Genomic DNA, 20,309 nt, shown 5'->3' with positions numbered 1-20,309 from the left:
TTTGCGTCTACGTATAGTAATCAATGCAGTTTACTCAGGTCTGCCTTGGTTGTATAGATGCCGGTAATGCTGTACCAAAGTGGTTCCTCTAATCAGATTGAGCCTAGGTTGCCGCAGCGCGGCGCTTGGTTCCCTCATACAGCGGCGAACGCATAATGTAATGTAATTACATGGCATTGTGCAGCATAGTTAAGGTGGCTCATTGCGTCGCGGAGCCTTAAGTGCATCTGTTGGTGAATACCCATGTGGTATGATCCTAACAGTACATAGTCAATGGAAATAATAGTGGCGGGGAATGATGATGGCATAACCACAGTCTCTATCATCCTCTACCCATCTCAGACTGATTGGGAGGTTTTAAGACTATCAAAATGATGAGCTATAGTCAAAACAGATCTATGCAAACATAGATTATCAGATGAGCTTTTAATAACAAAAAATCTAGATCATCATCATATCTAGTTTCCAAAAGAAGACAGTTAATATTCAACGTCAAACATGGAAACAAAAAGGAATGTAGTTCAACACAATCATATGCGATACAGAAAAAACAGAATAGTACATGGTAGAAATCGAAAGAGTGTGTTATGTATCCTCCACAATGAATGTAAACCTCACTTTTTGGCTGCTACAGCCCCCCATCTAGTAAATCTCTTAGCAAGCGTCATCGCTTTGCCCAGCGAGCTCCAGCTGTTGCTCTTTGTCATAGTCATTCTCATTTCCTTGGCTGGTTCTTCAGCCATGGTCGCTGCCATTCTGGCATTCAGTTCTGGTTTGTGGTGCATCGCCATCACGGCCATCATTCCCAGGAACGTATGGTGTTCGAGAAGGTCTTCCAAACGGACACTGAAGCCTTCTTCTCCCAGGATCCAGACCAGTTGGGCAACATTCATGATGTCTCCGCCCAGGTCGAAGAAAGATGCATCGAGTTGGTATTGTGGGTTGTCAGTCCGACGGGGTAGCACCTGCTGCCAGGACCGGGTAAGGATATCTGAGTGAATTACAATCTCCGACATCTTCTGGCTGTTTAGATTTGACGAGAGGAAGGGTGTATCAGATGCTCTGGGTGTTTCACGAATGACCTGGCTAGGCAGGGAGCGGATAGTGGCAGGGGAGGCAAGTGGGACGCTGGGGTTGGCAATCAGGCTCTGCACAGTCTCGCAAACCATGTTAAGGGCTTTAGCGATGAAGGTTGCTGGAATGGGGCCCTTGAGCGAGTACCCGATTGAGACATCGAGCTTCTCTTGACCACAGGACTTGGAGGCCAGCGTGAGATCAGTGAAGTTGTCCAAAACACCAACGCCTCCCATTCGGTACGAATTGCCGTCTAGATGCATCTGTCCCTCATACTCGACATTCTGATGAAACACGGAGGTGGTGAAGTATGTGGAGTCGGGCCAATCGGTGCAGTTCCGGATAATCTCCCTGAATCCTAGCGACTCATAGGGCATGTTGGCGATCTGTTGATCTTGGAGATAACGGAAGAGGTCAAGACCAGTCCAATGCTCCCTGAATTTAACCCTAATGGGAAGAATGTTAAGACAGGGCCCAACAGGGGTCTCAATACCAGGAACACTGGCGTTACGGCCGTTGACTGTAAGCCCGAAGACCACGTCCGACTGGGCAGTCAGTTTTGCCAAAGTCACCGCCCATGCAGACTGCATAACGGTCGCGAGGGTGACATTTCCTATGGCGGTTGAGGGTATCATTATAGTCTTCTTCTGCTCAGCGAAAGCACCAATATGCATGAAGGTATTAGGCTGCGTGCGCCGAATGATATCGGTCATCTTAGAGCCCTTGAGAATTGTTGACCAGTGGTGGTAGTGTGCCGGGGTGATGTTTCCAGGAAGCATCCGCATATAGTTCGAAAAGGAGAAGACTGGAGGTAGGGTGCTGCCCTCGTATCCCAGCTTGATTGCGTTCATGATTTTTGGCAGACAAACGCCGTCGAATTGGGCATGCGACATCCTGATCAAGATGCGATGCTGGTCGCTATTCTTTTTCTTGACAACGTAGAACTGCACATACTGCTCACCTTGGCGTGGATCTTGTTCGCGGTCCCGTTTTTGTAAGCCGTTGGTGTACTCATCTAGACTCTGCTCCGTCTCATGCACAAAAATATCCGGTCGGACTTTTCTCAGCACCACCTGGAAGAACTGCCCGTGGTGGCAGACAAAAACAGTCCGAAGGATATCGAAAGCATCGACCACCCTCAAGAAGCTTTCCCTCAGTCGTCGAAGGTCTAGAGGACCACTTCCATCGAGGAAGAAATAGTTCAGCATCCACCTCGATCCGAAGAGCGTGGCAGCGATCGACATGGATTGGAAGTCCGTAACAGGGAGAACATCAGCAATTCCTCCTTTGAACACCCCTATCTTAGGGCAGATGACATCAAGCAGAGACATGGCATCGAGCTGCATTGGCCTAAGCACCGAGATATCCTGCGGTGGGGTAGCATCTGGAAGAGCATCATCAGCCTCCAGGAGTTTTTCAATGTTGTTTGCGCACTGGGTATCGGCGTTTGAGGTCGGGCTGCTGCTCGGAGTAATCGTAGCCAGCATGTCCTCGAAGATCGGGTTGTTGAACACATCCGCCACTGTCATTTGCAAGCCCTCTTCTCGTGCAGCGCTGACCATCTTCATTGCTGTAATACTATCACCGCCTAGCTTGAAAAAGCTACTCCGGTATTGGATAATGTCTGAAGATAGCCCTAATGTCGACTTCCACAGGTCCCAAAGGCGCCTATCATTGTCACTTGAGCTTCTGCCATCATCTGTTAGGGATGGTGTTGAGTTTGCAAGATCCTTTTCGTCTATTATGGGATCCTCCTGGAGCGAAGCCTCGACCATCTTGAGTTGAACAGAGCTGTTCGAGTATCTAGTCTTCTGATCAGGAAGGGGTATGGCGAGCTTGCCTTCCTTCAGCATCTGGCTGATTATCTCATTCACGCGATCGTCAATTAGTTTCTGTAGGACCTGACTGTCAATCAATTGGTCCAAAATGAGGGGCTCTCTGTGGGTGTGCTGCGAACGGTTCCGCGGTAGCTTGTTAAGGAGGTTCAAGCTCGATACCAACTTGGATGGCTCCTCGATGAAGCATGTGAAGACCTTGGTAACAGCTGCCGCTAGCTCCTTTGCTTGTGCTTCGGTCACTGCGTTGCTCCAGTACCTCAGCAAAACTCCCTCCTTGCCCTTGGTAGTCTCCACATTTACAGTAACAGGATACTAAATCAATGGTTAGCTCGCGTCTACGCTCGAGACGGTATCAACTCACCTCAGTCGGGTCATGGGCCTTTTGGGCTTCGAAGTCGAGCGGCAAATTTCCAGTGCCTTTGTTGGCAGAGCGATTCTGAATGGAAAGAGTTGAGTTGAAGAGCGTCTCTCCATGCATTCCAAGCTCATGCTGGATCTGAGCCAGAGAGCAGTGTTGATGCGGCACATTCCTGACAAAGTCATCCTGTACCTTCTTGGCAATCTCAAGAAGAGTTTGTCCGGGAGAGAATTTGACTCTACAGCACAACATGTTGATGAAGATACCGACCGCATCTTGGATCCCAGGAACAGGGGAGTCACGACCAGCAGACGGATATCCGAAGCAGACATCATCAGATCCTGTACAATTCCGGAGTACAATTGCCCAGGCACAGAGGGTCAAGTTGGCGAGTGTGACGGAATTTTCCTCGCAGAATCTTTGCAACTCAGAAAAGCGCTTGAAAGATATCATGCGCTCGCCGAGCTGGTGGCTACCACTCTTTTTGGAAGATACCAGGAGGTGACAAGGTCGTACGCCAGAGAGATACTTCACCCAGTGTGCCACAGCTTCTCCCTGGGATTGTTCCCTGATATACTTGACATAATCACTAAAACGTGGACCGGTTCCGGCAGAAAGCTGATCACTGTATGCGAGGGCGAGATCCCGAAGAAGCAGGTCAACCGACCCGCCATCGATAATGGCATGGTTCATCTCAATCTTGAACAGGACTCGCCCAGAAGTTGTTTTGCAGAGGGTCATCTGGTGGGCGAGCTTCATCGATCTCTCAGCATTGATATCGCGCAGCTTTATTTCCCCAAGTGTACCCAATGCATCCGACTCAGGGCACTGGAACTCAATGACCTCATCGTCGAGTGACTTGACCACTACCTGGTCGAAAGATCCGCCTTTGTAGTTGCTGTCAATGAAGACAGACCGTAAGATAGGGTGCCTGCTGACAACCATGGACCATGCCTTTCGAAGCTTGCTTGTATCCACCTTGCTACCCTTGGATGGGTGCACTTCGAAGATGACATGGAACAGGTATTCCTCCGGGTCTCGAAGCTGACTAAGAAGGATACCTTCTTGTACTGGGGAGCAGGGATAAACCTCCTCAACCTGATCCCAGCTATCAATTCCAATCTTTGGGAATGCTCTCTTGACCATGTTGTTCAGGCCTTCGTAAGTGATGGGGAGTAAGGGACAATCGCTGAGTGTCGGCTCAGATGTGAAGCTCTCGAAACGAGACATATGCTCCAGCACTCGTTTACACTCAGATATCCAGCCCTTGATCCGCTGTTCTTTCTGCATGTGCTTATTGTAAGTGAACGATACCTGAAGCTTGTTCTTGATTATAAGCGCCGAGATCTCGAAGAGAGCAAACCGAGGTGTCTTTGAGCCCATGTCCCCTGTCATCTCGAAGGTCTCCGCGTTGAAGGCTTCACCATAATGTTGGAAAAGCGAATCATCGCGCTCTAGCTGTTGCAGCTGGCCAAGGTAGTTGAACAGAATCTCGAGCGGGACAGGGAAAGCATCGCCCTCTTTACCTTCCGGCTGAAGCAGGCTTTCCGCAAAGTATGACCGGCTCTTACTGCTGAGGTGACGCCTTGTGTCTTTGACACGCTTCAAAGTGTCAAGTAGATCTATAGCAGTCAGAAATTGCTCCGTTGATAGGCTAGAATTAGACTTACCCGACCCTTCACCAACATGCAGTGGACACATAGTCGTGAACCAGCCCACCGTTCTTGAGAGATCGATAGAGCTGTCCCACGCCTCGCGACCGTGGCCCTCGTTGTAAATAGTCGGCATTTCTCTATCAGTAAACGTGCGACGGAAAGAGTGAATAACAGCGGAGAGTATGACTTCAATAGCCTCAGTGCGTAGAACCTTATTGCAGGCTGTGAGGATTTGTGTCGTGACTGCGGCATCAAGCGTGAACCCTTCCATCTTGACATCCCCATAGAGATTCTGGGACTGCTCCATGCCCCAGTATTTCAGGTCAGGAGGCTGAATAGAAAAAGGCAGCTGGACTCTGCCATTTGGTTTCTTGCTTTGTTCAAGCTGAAGGTTGCACCAAGCTTGGAATGACAGAGGCTTCTCCGGGGACAATGATCCAGCATCGAGGAAATCTTGAATGTCCTGGAGGACAATACGCCAGGATACCATGTCAACACATAAATGACTGGCCACCAGGAAAAGTATTGTGATGCCGCTGCGTACTTGGAACATGTCTGCAGCAACGATGGGTCCATGTTGAGCATCTACAGACCGTTGACACTCGGCGATCTTGGGGAGAATGGCATCTTTATTTTCCACCATATGATGACGGAAGCGGTATGAGGCATCAACATCCTAAATCAGTAAGCTTCCGGTACCCAAGCAGAGTTAGAGAGGGAGAAGCTAGACATACATCGCTGATCTTCTGCTTCCACTTTCCGTCGCGAGACTTGAACAACCGTGCTCGGAACATGGAGTGCTGTTCAACAACAGCCTTGATGGCGCTTTGCATTCTAGTTGGCTCGACCCTTCGAGTAACGCGAACTGTCATGCTTTGGTTAAAGCGAGAAGAATCCCGAAAATTTGTTGTTGTTTGAACGAACAATCCCTGGATCGGAGACAGTTCGAAGTATTCATGAGGCTTCTCCTCTCTTTTCACTGTCTTGACGCTTGTCTGAGCAGCTAGAGAAAGCTCCTTTATCGACTTCGACTGAAGCACATTGTGGAGGGTCAGCGTGAGTCCATGTTTACGCGCTCGAGAAATGACAGCCATTCCAGTGATACTATCACCACCTGCACCGCACTATTAGCAACTCTCCACACTCCGTTACCATTCTGGCTTTGCTTACCTAGGCTCACAAATGACCTGTCCAAGCCCACCTTGTGAGATGGTAAGTTGAGAACCTGGGGAAAGACTTCCTGAAGAAGCTTGACAGAAGTCTCTTGGTCATCCTCTTTCTCCTCGTCTTGCTCGACATCCCCACGTTTTATGTTATCGTAATCCTCCATTATGCGATCATAAGCAGCATCATCAACATTCTCCAGCCAAGCTGTGATTCGCTTCCTGTCTAGCTTACCAGACACGAGCATTGGGAGCTGCTTGATCAGAGCCCAAGCCTGTGGAACCATGTAGATTGGTAGCTGTGTCTCTAAGCTCTTCTGGATAGCAACGAGCTCCTGGTATGCTGCCCGTGCAGATCCGCCGCGATTGACAAGTTCACATGCATTGTCTGAGATGATGCTTTTCTCCGCAGTTACAGAATTCAGTGAAAGAACGGTGACCAACCGCTGTTTGAGGGGTCCTGCCGTTGGCAGTAAGACCACAGCGTGGCGGACTCGCGGGTCCTCATATAGTCTGTGCTCAATCTCTCCAAGCTCCATGCGCTGCCCGTGAAGCTTGACTTGATGGTCCTTGCGGCTGATGTATTGAATGGAACCGTCAGAGTTGTATCTGACAAGATCTCCAGTCTTGTATATTCTTCTGGGCGAAGGTAGGACACTAGGGAAGGCCTTAATCCACTCCGGCTCATCCACAAAAGCCTCTGCTGTCTTCTTGGGGTTCTTGAGGTATTCCCTGGCAAGTGCGGGGCCTTCCAGTGCCAGCTCACCAACAGCCCCTAGAGGAGTTAGTTTGTTGTGGTCATCAGGATCGACAACCCAGGTTAGGGTGCAAGGAATGCCATGGCCGATACAGGCGGGATCCGGATTGGCAGCAACATCTGTGTTGATAACCGCGAAGATAGTAGTTTCAGTTGGACCATATCCATTCATCAGGTTTACCCGATGTGCCCATTTGGTGATGACTTCGCGAGACATCTTCTCTCCACCACACACAAGATCCCTCAGAGATGGAACGGATGACGGTTCAATGATACTGGCTATGGATGGAGTCAGGAATGACCAAGAGACATTCATCCGACGAATAGCGCCAGCAACATCATTCAAGCGTTCATCTTCGCTTGGAATGCACACGCAACCGCCGTGCATCAAGGTGACGAGTGTTTCCATGACAGCAGCATCAAAAGTAAGAGAGGCAAATTGGAAAGCTCGAGAATTCTCGTCAAGGTGCACCATGGGCCCGAATGCCATGCCGCTGCTGGCAAGTGCCTTGTGGTTGATGATAATACCCTTAGCACGGCCAGTGCTGCCAGAGGTAAAGATAGCGAATGCAACGTTTTCGGGTGTAGCGTTGTTAGTAGTCTTAGCGGTTGCCGTTTTAAGAGCACAATACGCCTTGATCGTCTCTTTGCTGACAGGGATGATTGCTTTCACAGAGCCAGTGTACCGACTTTGATACTTGGGAGAACAGAGAACGACACGGGCTTCGACTTCTGTCAGAATCTCCTTGTGCCTTGACGTTGGGTGAGCAGGGTCAAGGGGGACATATCCTCCACCCGCAATGAGGACACCCAGTATTGTGACAATGGCCCACAAAGACTTGTCCATACAGATCGGAACCAAAGTCTCCGGACCGACGCCACGAGTTTTTAGGTAAGCTGCAAACGAAGAAGCAAGCTGGTAAAGCTCCTGGTAAGTTAGTTGTCCATCCCAGGAGCAGACGGCTTGGGCTTGAGGTCGGAGGGATGCTTTCTCCTCAATGATATGATGAACACATCTGTCTATGCAAGTCAGGTTCCTCTCATTCCAGAGAGCAATTTCTTCCTTATCCCGAGAACTGGAAACCTCTAGCTCTCCGATCTTTCTGGATTCTTCATTGGAGATTGATAACAGTTGACTCAAAACGAAGGTAAACTGTTCAATGAGCATCTTAGCCTGCCAACTGTCGAAAACAAGCTCATCGTGATGAAGGGTTACGGCCACCTGCGATTCGCCAACCTTGCATTCGACAACAATTGGGTGGGTGAAAAATTCGCCTTCAGTCAGGTTATCCTTTTGCTCCCAGATACTTGTGTTCGAATGGGCCTGTTCTGATTGAATAACCAGTAGATTTTGGGATTCGCAAGCAAGGGCAGTGTCTCTGCTTAGCTTGCGGATCCTCTGGAGCCCAGAATGTTGATGCGGCAGCATCATTGTGGTCAGCTGGCGCACATTATCGAGGTACTGGATAATCGAGAGCTCGTTGTTGACAGCCATCCGTATAGGCACCGTGGTCAAAAGAGGTCCTGCAACTTCCATAGCCCCAGGCATATCAATATTTCTACCCATTAGGGTTTCAGCGAAGCAGACATCTCCGGAACCGGTGTGGACGGATACAATTAGTGCCCATGCAGCTCGTATCATTTCAGGAACGGTCAACTTAGGCCCACTTGGTGCACGAGAAATCTCAAGCGAGCTGTAATGCCGATTGCCGACGCGAATGGTATCAGGTGACGGCTTGTTCTGGGGGAAAGGACATGAAGACAGGGCCGCGAGGTGCGTCTTCCAGAATTCGTCCGAGGAATGAGCCTCTTGCTGGACCAGGTGATTGATAAAGAGCTTGTAAGGAAGCGTCGAGCTAAGTTTTGAAGCACCCGAGTATATCTCCTCAACTCTTTGAAGGATCTGGGACACACTCCATCCATCATAGAGAGCGTGGTGTATGGTCCAAACGAAGGAGCGCGAGTGTCCGGACTCGACAATGGCGTATCCGATTAGCAAGCCCCCGTTATTCTTGGCTAGGTCAATGGTGTCGTTTGCTAAATCATCCAAGTCCGTTGCCGTTTCCCAGAGGATAGGGACATCAGTGAGCACTGCCTGGACAAAGTTGGCGGACTCGGTGTGTACTACCCGAGTCCGAAGAATATCCATTTCATTAACCACCTTTTGCCAAGCAGCTTTAAACTTGTCAAGGTCAGCTCCCTCTGCGAGTTGGAACACAGGTCGAGCGACATAGGCTCCGGGTTGCTTGATAGAAAGTGTGAGCAAACCCTCTTGCACCGGACTACAAGGGTAGATGTCCGCAATTCGATCCATAGGCACACCACATTGGTCAGAGACTTCCTCCAGAATATCATCGCGTGAAAGAGATTCAGGCAGCATGCTGAAAGGGTCCACTGTTGGTACGCCAGTCTTAACCTCACCCGCTCCACATCTCTTTGCCATGTCTTTGAAAATAGGAGTTCGGTATATGTCGGCCACTGCAAGTGAAATATTCTGGGATGCCGCGGCTACGACTAGTTTCATAGCAGAAAACGAGTCGCCACCCATGCCGAAGAAGTTGTCTTCGGCACTGATAGAACCTGGCGCAAGGTTAAGGACTTCCTCCCATAGCGTCTTGAGAACGCCATCTGTCCCTTCCGTTCCCACAGCGGAGCGTTCTTCTGCGCCAACATTGAAGATAACATATGGTCTCAAGCGTTCCTTGGTAAATGTATCGACCATTGCTCGAAGTGCTTTGCGATCAGTTTTGCCAGTGCTTCCAAACGGCAGGCGCCGCATGGGGAAGTAAAGCTTGGGCACCATAGCTAGCGGTAATGAAGCGCTTAGGGAACCGTGTAGCTTCTTGACCATGTGAACTACAGACTCTGACATGGGCAGAATGAATTCACCATTCGCCATATCTTTCATTTGGTGCTCGTCAATGGTGAAGAAGACAGCCAAGCATTTTGATATAGTTTTGGCCTCTGGAGTAACAACCTCAACGGCAACCTGAGTATCTGTCGAAAGATAGTTGTTGCATTGTTGCTCAACTTCTTCCAATTCGATGCGCACACCGTTCAATTTCACTTGTGTATCAATTCGCGAAATGAAAGCAATCGAGCCGTCGGAGTTGTAGCGCACTAAATCTCCCGTGCGATACATCCGTTCTTTGCGCCTCAACACATGCTGTAGCCCTTCACGCTGAGTCCACTCCGGGTCCCGGATGAAAACAGCCTTGGTTTTCTCGTCATTATTGAGATACCCACGAGCAACAGTGCAACTCTCAAGAACGAGCTCTCCGGGTGCGCCGATGGGCACAAGTCGATTGTGATTTTGGGGATCAACAATCCATGTCCTGCCACAAATAGCAGTGCCAATAGAACCATAGTCATCAGTAAGGCGTACTCCTGCATGGTCGTATTTCGTGCTTGACGTAAAGGCGACAGTAGCCTCTGACGGACCGTACGCGTTAATAACACACCTGTCAGCCCATCGCTCAAAATGGCTTGCAGTCATTTTTTCTCCTCCGAGAGTTATTGTTTGCAATGAAGGAACAGCATTGGGGTCCATGGTATTAACGATAGATGGAGTACAGCTCATGAAGTTGACGTTCATCTTTCTGATGGCTCCAGAAAGATTGTTCATGCGCTCATCTTCGCTAGGGATACAAATGCAGCCACCAGCAGCAAGGACTATGATAGTTTCCAATATGCTGACGTCGAATGTATAGCTTGAGAACTGCAGAGCGCGTGTTTCTGAACTTATGAAGAAGGCCCTGGAGAGCTCTGTGCAGGCTAGAGTAAGTCCAACATGCTCAAGTACTGTCACCTTGGGTTTCCCTGTGGTTCCCGATGTGAATATGGCGTAGGCTGCGTTATCAGCGGTTACCTCTTGGGTCGGAGCAGCAAAGGGTGAGTGGTGAAGTTGTTCAAGTGCGCTATTGCTTACGATCATTGCGCGACGACAGATGCTGGAGGCTCTCTCGTAGTGTGTCTCAGAACAAAGAATAACCTGAGCGCCAAGATCATCGATCATGCCTTGTAGGCGGCTTTCTGGGTGAGCTGGATCTAATGAAGCGAAGGCTCCTCCAGCTTTCAAAACAGCAACCTGCGCAACAACCGCCCATGCGGATTTTTCGAAAAACAATGCAACAAAGGTGTCGGGCTTGACCCCTAGCCCCACTAGCTGGTTTGCTAGGAGAGTCGACAATCGGTCAAGTTGTGCATGTGTGAAGTTGCCATCCCAAGAACAAATTGCAGGAGCCGAAGCACGATCCAAAGCTTGCTGTTGGATGAGCTCATGCGCGCATAGCACTGGACGGTCTGGCAACGCCGAGTTCCACTCAGATATCTTCTGGCAGGAAAGCTCACTCACAAAGTCAACCTCGCCTACCAAAAGATCCGGAAGAGGGAATTGGAGTAACTGTCCCAGAATATTATTAAAACAATCAAGGACGCCTTCCATGTCGGTTTCTGAGAAGTGCCTCCTTTGATAGCCGAACCTAATGACTCCTGATGATTCTGCTAGAGTGGCGTTGACGGTAATCAGGTATTTGCTCGGATCAAGATCAGCGAGACCAGCCACATTCACTGCGTCACTTGATTGTTCTGAACAAGTGAAAACGGTATTGAAAATGTCGCTATACCCAAGCTCTTGCTGGACTTCATCCCACGGCAACCGATGCTGCTGCATGTGATTCAGTCCTTGCAGTCGCTCTCTCAAAATTTCCGCAACCCTAGATTCACCATTCAAGAGCATTCTGCACGGGAATGTACCTGAAATATCTGGCTTATTCGCAACTCCAGGCTTGGCAGATCTGTCGCTTGCATCTGAAATGTGATATCCGAAGCACACATCTTGTAGGCCTGTGTAGCATCGCAGAACCAAGCCCCAAACAAGCTGAAGAAGTGAGCTTTTGCTGAGACGTTCACGTTCACTGAGATCATGTAGATGCTTGGTGTTCTGGAGTATTATCTGGGTCTCAGCATGAGTATTTTCCTCCGCACTTGTACGTAGTGCCGGGAAAAGACAAGCTTCAACATCCTCCAAATAGTTTTTCCAGTAGGCAACATCATGGCGGAAGGAGCAAAAGTCCATGTTGTCTCTGGACAAGACACCGATTGTCTTGTTCATGCTAGCCTTGGAGTTAAGAAGTCCAACACAAGCGAAGAATTGGGCAGCCAGTCGCTCGATCTGGGTGCCTGTTAAAGTGCTGTCATTGTAACTAATCAAGAGTTCGAGCGTAGCATCTCCAAGGATACAATAAACCATCAAAGGATAACCGGGAAGATTGCTGTCATGCTGTTTCATGGGTACTAGTCTTGGTTCAAGGCCACGATTGTCCGTTATAGAGATCAAGTTCCTGAAGTCACAGGCGCGCGCCGTATCAGCGTTCAATTTCTGAATTTGACTTATTCCAGCCCATTGGTAGGGCTTAGCTGACTCCAGTTGACTCTTCACCCTGCTCAGTAACTCAGTAACGGTCCAATCATCGTTGAGTTGGAAGCGTCGGGGAACGATAGTTGCAGCTTGCGTATAATTGTCCTGACGCTCAGTGGAGGCCAATTCAACTTCTGACAGCAACTCCCCAAAAACAATATCACGGGAGCTGGTGTAGCCGCGAATAGTAAGAGCCCATGCAGAAAGGATAGCACATCGTGTACCTTCGGTCATTGATCTGAGTGTATCACACCAGACCATCTGCATGTTTTTTGTTGCTTGCTTGGTGACCGGTGTGCTCCGCTGAGACGAAGAGCCACGGGGTGACGGGAACACTGGCGAAAGCGCCAATGTGGCCAGCTGCCCTTTCCAGAAGCTGTCAAAGCTTTTGATGTCGAATCTAGACAGCAATTCTTCTGGCAGATTTTGAGCTGCATTTCTCAGCAGCTGGCGGTCCAGCTTACCGAACGAGTTCAGTGGTATGCTAGACGTCGGAAAATACAGTCTTGGGACAGAATTCGCTGGCAAGGAGCTCGACAGCTTTTTATACAGCCTGATCATTGAGCCGTGCAGCTCAGGTGACAATTGTGCAATAGGCTGGTGGTGTCCGTTGGAGTCGACGGCCTCATCAGAGAAAAAGATGGCCAGAGACGATCGGGCAGAATCGACACTGCTCTTGCTGATCTCCTCAACGACATACTGGACATTGAAGGATGAGAGGGATGCGATTTGCTCTTCGATGTAGATGGCCGCTGTCTGTCGCTGCCAATGCAATGCTCTATCTTTCTTACCAACGTAAACGAGTGTGCCATCGGAGTTGTAGCGAGCAAGATCTCCAGTCTTGAACAATCGATAGGACAGCTTCTGGGCGTCCGTGTTCTTGTCTTTGTCTGATGGTGGCTGAGATTCGTAAGCCAGTCTCCACATGGGATTTTCGACGAAATATTGTTGCGTGAGTTCCGCATCTTGATAGTAGCCATGAGAAAGACTTGGGCCTTCTATCATCAGTTCGCCAACGCAGCCGATCGGAACCAAAATATCGTGATCGGAGGGATCTACAAGCCAAGATTTACATCCAATACTTGACCCAATAATTGACGATTCGCATAATCCGTCAAGCTGAGGGGATCGAATGCAAGAAGATGAGCATTCTGGCGTTCCATAGAATGCATGCACTTGGATTCCTCCAGGCAAGGCGGTAAGAAGTTGCTTGGTCGGGTGTTCACCCCATAAAGCAAGGACCTCTATCCCCAGATCCTCTGCGGATCTTAGAGTCATCGCCGTTGAAGGTGTGATACTGACACAGTTCGCCTGCATTGTCTTGATGGTTTTTGACAGGTCTGCCAGGTCTTCATCTGACGGAATGCAGATAGACCCACCGCACAGGAACGTGCCGAAGACTTCTTGAAGGAACATGTCAGAAGTATAGGGAGCGTATTGGAGCATCTTTGTTCGTGCATTTAGTCCAAGACCTGAAGCGAACGCGCTTGCCCGGGTTGTCATTGCACGATGGTCAATCAAGATGCACTTGGGACTCTCAGCGCCGAACACGATATATGCATCGCTGCATGGCTGAATTGGCGAGCTTGAAACTGCATCACTGTCTGAAAGGTATTCAAACAGAGAGCTCTCCACGGAAATTACATATGGAACGGCCCCTTCGAGTAGTTGCATTTGAGTCGGTGATGCTAGGGCAACCTGGATCTCATTGTCGACGAGCCAAGTCTCGAAATGTTGTGGCAGTCGGGCTGGGTTCACCGGAACACATACACCACCTGTCTTCATGACTGCCAAGATGGCTACAACTTGCCAGGAGGATCTAGCGAGATCAAGGGGCACGATTGTTCCGGTGCCCACCCCTAGTGTTGTCAAGTACGTTGCAAGTAGAGATGACAATTCATTGAGCTTAGCATAAGTGAGGTTTCCATCCCAAGCAGAAATTGCCATGGTGTGAGGGTGGGATTTCGAACACTCATCAACTATCTCATGCATGCATTTGTCGATGGACTCTGGGACTTCGCTATTCCAAAGCATTAGGCTTTGTCTGTTCGCGTCGCTAAAGTTGTCAATTGAATGGGCGTCATCCTCAAAGTGATGCACAATATTTTCAACCGATTTAAGGAATGTGCTCGCGACATTCTCTGCTTGCCCGTCCGACAGGTGGTCTGTCCAGTAGTTAAGGTCGATACGTGCGTCGTCTTCTGTAGCTTCAACATTGACAAAGATGGGCGACTCTGCCGGGTCGTGAATTGTCCCCACTTCAGAGAACTGTATCTCCTCGCTTGACAAAGCATTCTGATTGGGAAGCTTCCGGTAAGAGATACCACTATTAGCCAATGAGGCCGTTAGTCCCAAAGCTTGCTGGATCTCCGTGAGTGAGATATGCCTGTGCGGCAAATTGTCCAGGTTATCCTGTTGAACTTTTGCGAGGATCTCCTTCAGTGACGTTCCTTTAGCAAACAGCATACGACAGGTCAGGGTATTGATGACAGGTCCAACAACAGATTCAACGCCCTCTACTGGGACATCTCTTAGTGATGCAAGATAGGTGAAGGAGATGTCATCTGATCTACAAAAAGAGCGAACCGTTAATCCCCATGCAGCACTAAAGGCAGTCGGAAGGGTCAGTCCATTCATATCGCAGATGTTTCGTAGCTCTTTGAATGGCACACCGGCCAATCTCTTGGTCCGAAGCTGCCTTACACAGCCTTTGCCGTCATTGAGCACGGGGAAATGACAAGGTTGGACATCCAACAAATAATTGCGCCAGTAGTCAAGACTTGCGACTTGGGGAACCTCACGAAGGTAGCGTATATACTCTTTGAACTTCGGCTTTGGTTCTTCGAGCTTTCCTTGGTACGCTAATTGCAGATCCCGAAGGATGATGGAGATTGATGCACCATCCATGGCGACATGGTTCAGCTCCAGTCGACAAAACAGCTTCCCAGAAGCCGTTTGGCAGATTGTAAGCCGATGAGGAGGTATATTATTATCGTAGCTCATCGGTTGCTGTTTGTCAAATGTAGGTAGCACTTCGCTTTCATTCGCACATACGACGTAAGTTGGGCGGGAATCGAACGACTTGAGTACCACTTGACAATGTAGGTCGTGGCTGCTCAACCCCTCCAGAAAGATAGTCCGTAGCATTGCATGGTGAGCAACGACTTTCTGCCAGGCAAGTATCAATCGGTTGATGTCGGGTGTGCTTCCTGGCCCGGATATTTCGAATGTATCATGTACAGCATAAAGTGAGCTATCGCGAGAGCGACTGAGTAGAATGCCCTGCTGCATTCTGGAGCAAGGATAGATGTCCTCAACATCATCAAGACTATGAATACCGGCATCCGGTAGCTTTTTCGACACCAACGCATCGAGTTCGGTATATGTCAATGTTAACATGGGGAAACTGCTTAGCGTGGGTTTGGGTGGGAGAGCCTGTAAGCGTTCGCCCAGGGATGCCAGTAATGTTTTGCAGCAGTGTACCCAGTTACGGATTCCATTCTGATGCTGCATATTCCTATTGAAGGAGAAGATAAAGCGAAGTTGACCCTGCACAACCATCGCAGATATCTCGAACAGTGCAAAGCGAGGAGTTTCTTCACCAAAATCAGCTGCTGCACCTCCGCGGCCTGTTTCTCCAGCCATCTGATCCATGAGTTGGAAGAGCCCATCCTTTCTCTGTAGGTCACGGTGCTGGCCCACATAGTTGAAAGACATCTCCATGGGGCTATAGTGCCGACAAGTCCCATCTTCACGTGGAACCAACATACGACGAGCGAAATCATGTCGACCATTGTCCGGAACACAACGTCGCAAATCCTTAACACGTACAACCGTTTCGGTTGGATCTTTTGCAGGAAGTTCCGATAGAAGAATGGGATACAGTGTGGTAAACCAGCCGATAGTGCGAGAGATGTCTATTGATGAGTCCCAGACTTCTCGCCCATGTCCCTCATTGTATATAACTGGCAATGATCGGTCTTTGAACGTTTCGCCGAAGGAGTGTAGCAAAGCTGCTAGAAAAAGATCGATTGGCTCTGTTTGAAGACTTTCGTGGCACCCAGTCAGTATGTGGCGAGTAATATCACTGTCAAGATCGAACGTTTCACAATCCACATCGCCATAGGTGGTTTGGTGGCTTTTTAGTCCCCAGTAAGCAAAATCGGGTGCGGGAACTTCAGGCAGATCCATGGTTCGTTCAGCTGTCGCTTCTTGACAACGATCTGCTTGAATTTGGCACCAGTTCTGAAACGGAAGGGAGCCGTTCTGCGATATCGGTTGATCGGGGTTCATCAGTAGGTCTTCCAAGTCTTCCAAAATAATCCTCCACGAAACAATGTCGACTACCATGTGATGAGCCACGAGTGACAGCAGGCGGGAATGGTCATTTCCATAGAAGACATCTATTGCAAGTACGGGGCCAACGAAGGCATTGATACATGACTGGCTGTTCGAGATGGCATGGTCGACCTCGCTTCGGTTGCTGTTGTTGTGAGAACGCCAACGGTAAGACCCTGCTACATCTTGAGTTATTCGTTGCCGCATTATCCCCTCAACATCTGATTCGACCAGGCGAGAGCGGAGCATAGAGTGACGATTGATAATGGTCTCAACTGCACGTCGCATGCTATGCTCATCAATGTGCCGGTTCAGGCGTGTAAGAATGCTTTGGTTGAAGTGGCCTTGGCCCTCGTTTCGGACCATGAAGTGAAGCTTCTGGATTGGTGAAAGGTCAAAGGGCTCATCGATCTTTTCTTCGTACACAACAAATTGATCGATCTGTTTTACCCGAGTAGCCAGCTCCTTGATTGACTTGCTATGAAGCACCTCTTGTACCGTCAAGCCCATTCCTTGCTTCTTGCAATACCCGAGGCACGTTATGGCGGCAATAGAGTCTCCACCTAGACTCAAAAAGCCTTCGTCAAGGGCAAGTTGGCTTCGGGGGATATTGAGAACCCGGCTCCAGATCGCAGCGAGTTTGTCCTCCGTGGCACTCGAGGGAAGTGTGGCTTTATCCGCAGACAAAGTCCTGGCGCTTATAGCTTGAGCATACGGGTCTCGCTCCATATCTCCAATCCATCTTGCGGTCGCCTTTCTGTCCAGCTTCCCAGACGGAAGCAACGGCAATGCCTCCACACACAGCCAAACGGAGGGTATCATGTAGGTTGGTAGTTTAGCTGATAATCTCTCGCGAACTTCTGCAACGATAGAGGTCTTCTTCGATGTATCGAGGAGCTTGAGTGGCGCTGCATTTGATTCCGGTTGAGATTCGAAGTGAACAGATAAGGATATGACCGCCACCAATTTACCTGCAGAGAATCCTGTCTTCGAAAGAAAAGCTAGACAGTGTTTGACAATTGGGTCGGCAGCCAGCTGGTTTTCTATCTCGCCCAACTCAAGTCTCTGTCCATGAAACTTCACCTGCGTGTCTTTTCTGCCTATATACGTCAGTGAGCCACAGTCGGAGTTGTATCTTACCAGATCACCCGTCTTGTACACTCTCCGGTTACAGTCATTTAAACCGTCCCTTCTCATCCAGGCTGGATCATGGATGAACGCTTCACTTGTCTTCTGAGGATTGTTGAGATAGCATCGAGCGAGCGTCGGTCCCTCAAGCAGTAATTCACCCGGACAACCCACGGGTACTAATTGGTCATGATTGCTCGGGTCTACAACCCAGCAACGTACGCCCACGGGGAGTCCAATATCCCGACAATCAGAAGATGGTGTAACTTTGGCGTTAACAACGGCAGCGACAGAGCTTTCTGTGGGGCCATAGGCGTTGATGAGGTGGAGGGCGGACGACCATGTTTCCAGCTGGCCTTGTGACATCGCCTCTCCAGCAAGAATCAAGGTCTCAAGACCTGGGACTTGCGAGGAATCAATGAACTCAACAAAGGATGGGGTCAAAATAGCATGGTTTACGTTCATCTCGTTGATGACCTTGACTATGTCACTCAAGCGTTCTTCTTCACTTGGAATACAGACACAGCCGCCTTGCAACAAGGTAGTCAAGATCTCGACAAGACTGGCATCAAACGTGTGTGCCGCAAACTGCAAGACGCGCGAAGTCGAAAACATATGGTGCGGTCCAGCATGGGCAGCGGCTCCGGATACATAGGCTCTGTGCTCTAGCATGGTACCCTAAGCGCGGGCTGTTAATGTGGATCTGGGGGAAGCTTCGAGGAATAGCGCACCTTAGGTTCTCCTGTTGATCCAGAAGTGAATATCACGTAGGCTGCATTGTGACCTTGTACATCCGGCAATGAGTAGATTTCTTCAGCTTGAAGGGAGATTTCGTCTATGATAGCCTGGTCCAGTGGTATTATCATCTCCGCTACCCCATTCAATTCTCCTATTCGGTCTCTGGAGCAAAGCATGACCTTGGCTTGCACAGCGTGCACCAGCGACTGTAAACGAGAGGTTGGATGTGTTGGATCAAGGGGGACGAAAGCACCGCCAGCTTTCAGAACACCCAGCATTGCCACTACATTCCATTTCTATAAGAATCGGTCAGTCCCGAATAGCGAAAATGCCGAGAGTCACTTGATGACACAACCTGCCCGAAAGGACATATCGATCTTTGATGTTAAACTTACTGATTTGTTGAAACACAGAGCGACACATGTTTCAGGGCCGACTCCGTGTGCTTGAAGGTGATAAGCAACTTGGGATGACAGGAGATCCAGATCTTGGTAGGTCAAACTTCCATCCCACGCACAAACGGCTTCACTTCCGGGGCGAGCCAGGACTTGCTCATGAATGACCTCATGTATACAGCGGTCATGTGCCTGGGGGATGGTAGAGTTGAAATTGCAGACTCTGGACCAATCTCGATCTGAGAAATGGTTCAGGTCCCTCGCGGCGGTATCTTCTGCCGAGAGTACGCGTGAAAGTATCTGCTCGAAGTAGTCGGCGACGCTCTTCATATGCTCAGTGGACATATCATTGTTCCACCATTCGAAGAAGATACCGACATCCTTCTGCAGGACTTTGACGTGCAGCCTAACGCGGCACTACAGAGAGGTCAGCCAGTCCGGGCTAAAAGGCCAAGGCCACCTGCAGCGGTGGGCTGATAGAAGCGCACATGATCGAAGGTGGGAGGGGGGAAGGGGAAATGGAGCGAAGGGAAAGTGAGAGGACGCCAAAGAACGAGGAAAGTCACCCACCTTTTCGGGCAAGGGAATTGCCAAGGCCGGTTGCACAAGAGGGGCTCTGGGGTCTTTCGTAACACTGCGACAGTTGCGCAGCATTAGAAGGGTATTGCACAGGGTATAACTGTGGCAACTCGAGCTTGAACTTCCGCATTTCTCAGCTTCGTTCTGCTTTTTCGTGTTGCGCAAAATGGCATGGACAGAGTCGTCCTCGGTAATGGTCAGATTAAAAGTTAAGGGAATATTATTATGGGTATCGGAAGAAGTAACAGTATCGCGGGGACCGGCATCAACTCCAATCGGTTGGTAACCAAAGCAAATGTCCTCTAGGCCAGTATAGCGATGAAGAAGCAAGGCCCAAGTGGCCTTGAGTAAAGAATCTAACTCGGATTGGTCCCAAGCGGCTAGCAACTGGAGAGTCTGGGAAGGACTCGTCCTGATCCTCAACGAAGCAGGCCGCCTTGGCCCATGAGTGCTCGTGCCAAACTTGGGCAAGCAACAAGAGACAGGTTGGGCCATAATGTAGATTGGGGTACCGGAAAGTATCTCTCTCTAAGGATTTGGGATGGAACACCTAGAGGAGAAAGGGGAGGGAGTGGATGGGTTATCCTAGAAATCTCCAACCCCCGTACAATATGCTACTTTTAAAATGAAATCAAGCCTGTCCCCATGGAGCCACCATTATCATGGGGTCCCCCCAAAAATTCTCTCGGCCCAAAATAGATCCATAGAGAGACCTAGGCGCGGAATTCCCTCAGCAGCATTTGCAATTGCTTACGAGCATCGAAATACGAAAATGACGGCGGCCAATGACTGGGTCGGGAAGTAGTGCAATGAATGGCGTGGATTTTGGCCACCACGCTAATACAGTATACTCCATATGCCCTTGCT

The 20,309-nt window shown here is 49.5% G+C and overlaps 1 protein-coding gene across 1 annotated transcript; it reads right to left on the bottom strand.

Moving 5' to 3' along the window:
- Nucleotides 1-292: 292 nt before the first annotated feature.
- nrps1 (nonribosomal peptide synthase Pes1) lies at nucleotides 293-19,937 on the bottom strand (the record flags this gene model as incomplete). Its single annotated transcript, XM_026773481.1, has 8 exons — nucleotides 293-3,224; nucleotides 3,274-4,892; nucleotides 4,941-5,601; nucleotides 5,660-6,039; nucleotides 6,096-18,408; nucleotides 18,462-18,764; nucleotides 18,864-19,280; nucleotides 19,434-19,937. 8 exons carry the CDS (start codon nucleotides 19,935-19,937, stop codon nucleotides 615-617), a joined length of 18,807 nt encoding a protein of 6,268 aa, XP_026631949.1. The 3' UTR covers nucleotides 293-614.
- Between the last annotated feature and the right edge of the window lie 372 nt (nucleotides 19,938-20,309).

The sequence above is a fragment of the Aspergillus welwitschiae genome, assembly GCF_003344945.1.
Source record: "Aspergillus welwitschiae strain CBS 139.54b unplaced genomic scaffold BDQ94scaffold_2, whole genome shotgun sequence".
Classification (NCBI taxonomy): domain Eukaryota; kingdom Fungi; phylum Ascomycota; class Eurotiomycetes; order Eurotiales; family Aspergillaceae; genus Aspergillus; species Aspergillus welwitschiae.
This window is presented reverse-complemented; position numbering and strand designations above follow the sequence as displayed.